This window comes from Salmo trutta, chromosome 22 (genome assembly GCF_901001165.1).
Source record: "Salmo trutta chromosome 22, fSalTru1.1, whole genome shotgun sequence".
Lineage (NCBI taxonomy): Eukaryota > Metazoa > Chordata > Actinopteri > Salmoniformes > Salmonidae > Salmo > Salmo trutta.
This window is the reverse complement of record NC_042978.1, coordinates 34,259,620-34,268,601: the sequence shown is the minus strand read 5'-3', so window position 1 is coordinate 34,268,601 and position 8,982 is coordinate 34,259,620. Positions and strand designations below refer to the sequence as shown.

Here is an 8,982-nt window from a genome sequence, read left to right as displayed (position 1 = left end):
AAATTACGACGATCATACTTTTAAACAAATTAGTGTTTAAAAAACCATGTTAATAGAAAGCTTTTTATAAATGTTTTGTTGCATTTAACTGCATTTCCTTAGTAGGTGATGTCAGAGGTCAGCATGTGGGAGAAGTCAGAGCTCAGATGATAGACGAGTTTCCCAGTAGTAATTACCAGTTGTAGGTGTGATAAAATCCTTTATTTTTTATCCCGTTTGTATGTAGTAAATACCACCTTCTCACTTGGTTATGAACTCAGCATTATCATTAGGTTGTCAAAAGGCCAAAACAGAAAGAGATGTCATACATAGAGAAATAACTGTGTGTAAGACAATACATGCAGTTGAAGTCGGAAGTTTAGCCAAATACATTTAAACTCCGTTTTTCACAATTCCTGACATTTAATCCTAGTACAAATTCCCTGTTTTAGGTCAGTTAGGATCACCACTTTATTTTAAGAATGTGAAATGTCTGAATAATATAATTATTTCAGCTTTTTATTTCTTTCATCACATTCCCAGTGGGTCAGAAGTTTACATACACTCAATTAGTATTTGGTAGCATTGCCTTTAAATTGTTTAACTTGGGTCAAACGTTTCGGGGAGCCTTCCACAAGCTTCCCACAATAAGTTGGGTGAATTTTGGCCCAATTCCTCCTGACACAGCTGGTGTAACCGAGTCAGGTTTGTAGGCCTCCTTGCTCGCACATGCTTTTTCATTTCTGCCCACAAATGTTCTATGGGATTGAGGTCAGGGCTTTGTGATGGCCACTCCAATACCTTGACTTTGTTGTCCTAAAGCCCTTTTGCCACAACTTTGGAAGTATGCTTGGGGTCATTGTCCATTTGGAAGACCCATTTGCAACCAAGCTTTAACTTCCTGACTGATGTCTTGAGATGTTGCTTCAATATATCCATATCATTTTCCTGCCTCATGATGCCATCTATTTTGTGAAGTACACCAGTCCCTCCTGCAGCAAAGCACCCCCACAACATGATGCTGCCACCCCCGTGCTTCACGTTTGGGATGGTGTTCTTCAGCTTGCATACGTCCCCCTTTTTCCTCCAAACATAACAATGGTCATTATGGCCAAACAGTTCTATTTTTGTTTCATCAGACCAGAGTACATTTCTCCAAAAGTGGAAATTGCTCCCAAGGATGAACCAGACATGTGGAGGTCTAAAAATGTTTTTCCTGAGGTCTTGGCTGATATCTTTTGATTTTCCCATGATGTCAAGCAAAGAGGCACTGAGTTTGAAGGTAGGCCTTGAAATACATCCACAGGTATACCTCCAATTGACTCAAATGATGTCAATTAGCCTATCAGAAGCTTCTAAAGCCATGATGCCATTTTCTGGAATTTTCAAAACATTTTAAAGGCATAGTCAACTTAGTGTATGTTAACTTCTGACCCACTGGAATTGTGATACAGTGAAATAATCTGTCTGTAAGCCATTGTTGGAAAAATTACTTGTCATGCATAAAGTAGATGTCCTAACCAACTTGCCAAAACTATAGTTTGTTAACAAGAAATTTGTGGAGTGGTTGAAAAATGAGTTTTAATGACTCCAACCTAAGTGTATGTAAACTTCTGACTTCAACTGTACTTAACAAGTTGCATTATACAGTAACTAGGCTTTAGGTATGCGCTACTCATTGATTAACCTTCACCACTATTCATTAGCTTAGTTAACCTACACAGTGGCCTATAGAAGGGATCTGAACTAATCCATGAATGTAAATTACCTTCCGACAGGTGGCTGGTACTCATACGAGACCCTCGTCCTTCAGCAGATCAGTGCAGACAGTTGTCACGCTATGTGTAGTTAGACAACGATGAATGTCTGGAATATGAGTATGTTGGTGAATGTGTGTGGCATTGTATGTTAAACAAAGGAAGGCTCAGTCAGTCGTTTACCTGCACTTTATTTGTTAAGCTTGGTCAGGTGTGTATTTTGTGTGTGTGTGTGTGTGTGTGTCACTCATGTGCTTTCATCACGACAGCCGTGGTAGTGTAGGAGAAGGGACTCAGCAACAGGGCCAGAGTGTAGTGACGATGTCCCTCCGCATGGGCCTCGAACACCACCTGTACACACGGCACATCAGTTTGTACTGCTGTTTTACTTCTATGAATTCTCTCCCACAAACTGATATCCAGGAAGACCGATTTACTTTTGTCCAACTAGGTCTATGAACTCTTTCCACTTAGGACAAATTCTTTCCATTGAGGACAAACAACATTGTAGAGTAGCAAACAAAAAGTTATTGATACAGGTCAAAGCCAGTGTGCTGTCGCAAGCAATTTAATCACATCATGGCGTTTCATATAATTCATAATGGAAGGGGGGGGGGGGGTATTGTCACATTCTGTTATTTTCTTTTCCCTTTAACCAGCTAATTATTTTGTCTCAGATTTTTAGGTCCAACTGTTTATGTTTTGTCTACTTTCCATGTTGAGTAATTTATCTATGGGGAAAAACTGGTGTAATTCTAGATGTAATCTAGTCTTTGGGCACATTACTGAGTTACAAATGTCCGCTGTCTGGCCTACTACACACTGAGGTTGTACATAAGGTTCTATATGGAACCAAAAAGGGTTTGCCTTTGGAGACAGCCGTAGAACCTTTTTGGAACCTTTTTTTCTAAGAGTGTACTGTAGTACATCATGCTACACAACCTTAGTTTGTAGGTCTCTGAGAGCAGTGAGAGGGTTAAAGGTTGGTGATTGTACTCACTTCAGCAGTCTCGTGGAAAGGCGTGGTTCCCTGAGACTTCCAGTAGGCCTTAGTGTCAAACTCAACTCGGTACACCCCCGACTGGAAGTCCTGATCTGAGATCAGATTATGGACCTCCCCTGTCAAGTCTGTCATTCTAAGAGAGAGAGGGTGCCACAGGTTACACTTTTATAGCTTAGAAGCATAACATTTCATTATGAAATTGGTTAACAAATCTTTCTGAATGCATATTATATTAGTTTAAATAAGTCAGTTACCACTGTTTGGGTAATGTTGTTGCATCCTCATACATACCCACTAGCAACCTGTGCCCAGGTCGTTTCATTGACTCGTCGGGAGACACTCAGTGTCACGGCGCCTGCTGGAACACCCTTCACCGCATCCAAAATCTTAACCATCAATGGGCAGTGAGTGTCTGACTCACCGTGCCTGTCCTGGACCACAAACCACAACCATGGTTATAACTAATACAATCCATGAACTGGCTGGACCACAAACCAACCGTCACACACTGCACACAGACAGTATCACAGTCATTCAAGACTTACCACAACACAATCATAACTAACAATACACATAACACAGGACCTAGTTTACAAAGACAAACACTAGAAACAACATCCTGGACATTGGGAAGACTGACCACACAAATATAAACACCCATGGCTGGCCAGACAGTTAAAAGTTCAGTGTTACTTTTTGGCTATCAGTTGGTGCCCAGCATTAGCATACCCATGTGCCTATGCCAGCCAGACACAACACTCCTTACAAAAAATAAATGCAGTTTTGAAAGTGCACTAACTGCAGTTGACTGTGGTATTTTGGACACAGTAATTGCAGAATAACTTCAGTTTACTGAGCAGCAGGTAGCCTAGTGGTTAGAGCATTGGGTCAGTAACCGAAAGGTTGCTAGATCGAATCCCTGAGCTGACAAGGTAAAAATGTGTCATTCTGTCCCTGAACAAGGCGGTTAACCCACTGTTCCTAGGCCGTCATTGTAAATAAGAATTTCTTAACTGACTTGCCTCGTTAAATAAAATAAAAACTGCAGTCGCACTGCAAAATTACTGCAGTAATATTGTATTTGCAGCATACTGCAATCTTATGAAATAAGGGACAACTCTGCCAACAGGGTTAGAAATACATACCGTAGTAGACAGACAGTAACCTACAGTAATGCATTCTGTCATCGCTATTGGTCAGACAAGGCTGGTAGAGTTCAAATAATAGCTATAGAAATGTTTAGAAACATTTAACCAGTTGTAATCACGACACTTGGCCTTAATATTGTTTATTTGGTTCTATCACAAGATAAAACCAGTCATGAAACAGAAGGCTTGGAATATGGGTTTGACTTTCTAATTATGAAAGTATCTGACAAGTTTGACATTACAAAACTGCCATTTTGTAATGTCTGAGCTTTGGATTTTGAGGATAGAAAATGGTAGGTAAGCTTAGGAACTTTGTCCAGTGCTCCCATGTAAAATGGGGGAGGAAAGAATGAGGACTACTTTTTCCAGCTAATTTTAGTCATTTCCAGTGTAGTTGGAGGACAAGAAGGTCAAAGTGTGGATGTGGACCAGAGAGAACAAGTGGTGATGTGAGGTCATTGACCGCGTTGCATTCCATCCCACACTGATGGTAAACACTACTGCCTGTAATGCATGCACACACACACACTCTAAGATGCTGATAGCATCTGACAGTGTTGGAAGCTACTCTGAAAATATAGTTTACCAAGCTACCAATTACTTCACACTGGAGGAAGTTAAGCTACCCTTAAGAAAAATATACTCAACTAAAGTTACTGTGAAAAAGCAGTTCACATCATCTAAACTATTTTGTGGTGTATTACATCTAAATTTGAAATGTCATACACTACAAATTGCAAGAACAGATCACTCTGGACTCAGATGTTAACAGAACGTGTAATTTGGCTGATTTAACACAAAAACTGTGTTTTAAGTGACAGTTATGCAGGTCTGATGGCGAAAAATAGAGAAATTATTGTCTACTTCACCTTTTATTTTATTTTAGCCCAAAAATGTAGTGTGTAGTTCCAGTAGTTGGCTACATCTCTACATGGCAAGAAAGTAAAATATGTTTTTTTTGCTACTACAAAATGTAGTTAAACTAGTAATTTAACTATATGTAGTTCAGTATTCCCCAACACTGGCATCTAATATCTCAACTTCAAACACAAACAACTGCACAAATGTTTCATATTCTAGGTATGACTTTTTATGATCTAATATTGTACGTTTACACAGCTAACAAAACCTATCAGTTATTGTTTATCAGTTAAATGCCCTGACAACATGCTGACAACATGCCCTGACAAGCCCACACTGAATGGTGCAGTGACCCCTGACAAAGACAGACAGACGCCCAAACATACTCACCACTGGGGCGGCGCTACAGAGTAGGACAGCAGCGGCTAACAGCACACTAAGCAGTGAACTGTCCATTTGGAGCGATAACTGGTTGGCGGCTCTAACACAGGCAGACCTATAGACTTACAGACTGACTGACTGACTGGCATAGAATTGGGCAACACACCCCTATCTGGTACCTTTATACACTGACCCCCCCCCCCCCCCCCCCCCCCCCCCCGGCCCGGTGCCTGACTAGAGAGGCCGGTGCCTGCATCTATTGACTAAGTCAATAATGAGGGAATCAGTAACTCTCACACACAAATCATGCTTTGTGGCCATCTTATAAAAATGGGATTGGGAAGAGGGTAATAGGATAACGTAGGTGCCAGTCTTCTAAGAATCCAGATTACTCTAACCTGGAACAACAATGGATGGGTCCAATCCAGGAGCGGATATAAATGTCACCTTAATTAACCTGGAGATAGAATTACAAACCACGTTCCCTCAATTCCCAGACCCAGATTTACCTGTCATTAGGTGAAATTACATTACATTGCAGAATGTTATCAAAAGTATCTGCTGTCTATCACTAAACACATCACTGCCAAACAAACAGAGATTCATAGTACTTCATACCAATCTCAAATACGACACAAACCTACATCCAGGTTCTGGAGGATACTCTAGCATACACAGTAGAAGTACAAGTTCAGCTCTTGAAGTAAAAAATGCTTTCCTGAAGACAACAGATTGACTCCTCAAGAATTAATAAGAAAACAAGGCCCTAGATAAATCCCGACTTTTCAAAGTTATTTTATAACATGTTCCTGTTCCAATACTTCCTCTCCTCTCTTGGCTATTGATAGAGAGGCTTAGTGTACTGTAATGTGTCAAGCTACTGTCATACAGTGCAGTATCTTCTTACATTTTGCCTGCAGATGAAGCAAAAGCATTTATAGCTCATGTTGGTTATTGATAAACCACCGGGGAGGCCTATATTCAGTAGGTTGCAATGTTCAGAGGCCGACCCACAGATAAAAAAGTTTAGTATACAGTGAGGGAAAAAAGTATTTGATCCCCTGCTGATTTGTACGTTTGCCCACTGACAAAGAAATGATCAGTCTATAATTTTAATGGTAGGTTTATTTGAACAGTGAGAGACAGAATAACAACAAAAAAATCCAGAAAAACGCAGGTCAAAAATGTTATAAATTGATTTGCATTTTAATGAGGGAAATAAGTATTTGACCCCCTCTCAATCAGAAAGATTTCTGGCTCCCAGGTGTCTTTTATACAGGTAACGAGCTGAGATTAGGAGCACACTCTTAAAGGGAGTTCTCCTAATCTCAGTTTGTTACCTGTATAAAAGACACCTGTCCACAGAAGCAATCAATCAATCAGATTCCAAACTCTCCACCATGGCCAAGACCAAAGAGCTCTCCAAGGATGTCAGGGACAAGATTGTAGACCTACACAAGGCTGGAATGGGCTACAAGACCATCGCCAAGCAGCTTGGTGAGAAGGTGACAACAGTTGGTGCGATTATTCGCAAATGGAAGAAACACAAAAGAACTGTCAATCACCCTCGGCCTGGGGCTCCATGCAAGATCTCACCTCGTGGAGTTGCAATGATCATGAGAAAGGTGAGGAATCAGCCCAGAACTACACGGGAGGATCTTGTCAATGATCTCAAGGCAGCTGGGACCATAGTCACCAAGAAAACAATTGGTAACACACTACGCCGTGAAGGACTGAAATCCTGCAGCGCCCGCAAGGTCCCCCTGCTCAAGAAAGCACATATACATGCCCGTCTGAAGTTTGCCAATGAACATCTGAATGATTCAGAGGACAACTGGGTGAAAGTGTTGTGGTCAGATGAGACCAAAACGGAGCTATTTGGCATCAACTCAACTCGCCGTGTTTGTGAGGAGGAGGAATGCTGCCTATGACCCCAAGAACACCATCCCCACAGTCAAACATGGAGGTGGAAACATTATGCTTTGGGGGTGTTTTTTTTTTGCTAAGGGGACAGGACAACTTCACCGCATCAAAGGGACGATGGATGGGGCCATGTACCGTCAAATCTTGGGTGAGAACCTCGTGGATGGGTATTCCAGCATGACAATGACCCAAAACACACGGCCAAGGCAACAAAGGAGTGGCTCAAGAAGAAGCACATTAAGGTCCTGGAGTGGCCTAGCCAGTCTGCCGACCTTAATCCCATAGAAAATCTGTGGAGGGAGCTGAAGGTTCGAGTTGCCAAACGTCAGCCTCGAAACCTTAATGACTTGGAGAAGATCTGCAAAGAGGAGTGGGACAAAATCCCTCCTGAGATGTCAGCAAACCTGGTGGCCAACTACAAGAAACGCCTGACCTCTGTGATTGCCAACAAGGGTTTTGCAGAGTACTAAGTCATGTTTTGCAGAGGGGTCAAATACTTATTTCCCTCATTTAAATGCAAATCATTTTAAAACATTTTTGACATGTGTTTTTCTGGATTTTTTGTTGTTGTTATTCTGTCTCTCACTGTTCAAATAAACTTACCATTAAAATTATAGACTGATAATTTCTTTGTAACAGGTGCGTGTGCTGTTGAGAACTATCTGTTGGCCTGTGGTTGGAGAGTTTTGTGGTGTGTGGGAAGACATCTTGCAGGTCTCTTCATGTTTGTTTTACTGCTTCTCTTCTCACTGCCCTGAGGGGAATCAAAATATCCATGATCTTTTATGACACCTATGTGAACCACAGACCACAGGTAGTTTGTCTCAAACGGCACCCTATTCCCTACATAGTGAACTACTTTTGACCAGAGCCCTATGGGCCCTGGTCAAAAGTAGTGCACTATAAAGGGAATAGGGTGCCATTTGGGACATATCCACACACTCAGCAGTTTATTGAGCTCGAACTGACAACCGAGAGAAACCACTGGCTGTAAAGAGATTAATACGCACTAATATATTTTTTTTTCCCCCACCAAAACATTTATTTAATAAGCATGTTCAGACAATTTATTTCATTTATTATATTTGTTAAAAAAAGGAAACAAAACATTCAATGTCAGAAGTTTCAAACATCAAACCATCGTTGGCATTCCATCATTGTTAACAAAAACAATGGTGTCTGTGTTGGTGTCTGTGTAGTGATTCCCAGTGCTATAGTATATGATGATGCAGGCTAAATCGTACATTACAAGTATTATTTTTCACATTTATTTTTCCCCATACAAGCGCAGTCTTGTATCTAAACATACCCCACTCTGTCTTGTGATTTACAGTAATGATGTTTAAGTAGTTTCTGTTTGAAAACAGCTGACACCCATTGACTTTGTAGTAAAGGCTGAAATGAGACCACATACCACAAAAACCGAAAGGCCAAACATACTGCTTTACATAAAAGGTCAACCATTATTGAGAAACCAATGACTGACAAACATAAAGCTGTGATGCAAAACCAATGAACAAAAACCTACAAACAGAAAAAAACTGATCTATATTTCCCATCTGCCAAGTTCTGAAAGTTGGTTCATAAAGCAGTAATTGCCTGTTCACTACTCTGCAGAACATTGAAAATAAATACATTTGGCTTCTTCAACCTGCCATGCCCTGTCATAACCATCAGAGGAGCTATTAGAACAGGAGTAGGAAACTATGGAGGAAAAAGGGAGGAACAGACTATAAAAGAGATGGTGTGATGTATAAAGGTGTTAAAAGGTATGGAAAAGAGTTGATCAGAGTATTTGCATATTAAACATGACAGTCTGGTAATAGGTGGGTGTGCTGTTTTCCTGACTCATGGTTAGAGAGTTTTGTGGTGAATGTGTGATGTCGCTCTGCAGGTTTCTGCGTGTTTGTTTTATTGTTATTTTCTCAGT

At 40.8% G+C, this 8,982-nt stretch overlaps 1 protein-coding gene across 1 annotated transcript; it reads right to left on the bottom strand.

Annotated features, from left to right (window-relative positions):
- Positions 1-1,910: 1,910 nt before the first annotated feature.
- ttr (transthyretin (prealbumin, amyloidosis type I)) lies at positions 1,911-5,294 on the bottom strand. Its single transcript, XM_029707781.1, has 4 exons — positions 5,139-5,294; positions 3,031-3,170; positions 2,737-2,872; positions 1,911-2,087 (listed from the first exon to the last, which is right to left on the bottom strand). Exons 1-4 carry the CDS (start codon positions 5,202-5,204, stop codon positions 1,980-1,982), a joined length of 450 nt encoding a protein of 149 aa, XP_029563641.1. The 5' UTR covers positions 5,205-5,294; the 3' UTR covers positions 1,911-1,979.
- Between the last annotated feature and the right edge of the window lie 3,688 nt (positions 5,295-8,982).

Excerpts from the sequence above, each read along its gene's own strand:
- ttr (XM_029707781.1), bottom strand. The coding sequence starts at position 5,204 with ATGGACAGTTCACTGCTTAGTGTGCTGTTAGCCGCTGCTGTCCTACTC. Across the intron at positions 2,873-3,030 it reads TGGGCACAGGTTGCTAGTGG|AATGACAGACTTGACAGGGG; the intron begins GTATGTATGAGG and ends TCTCTCTCTTAG. Across the intron at positions 2,088-2,736 it reads CTTTCCACGAGACTGCTGAA|GTGGTGTTCGAGGCCCATGC; the intron begins GTGAGTACAATC and ends CCGTGTGTACAG.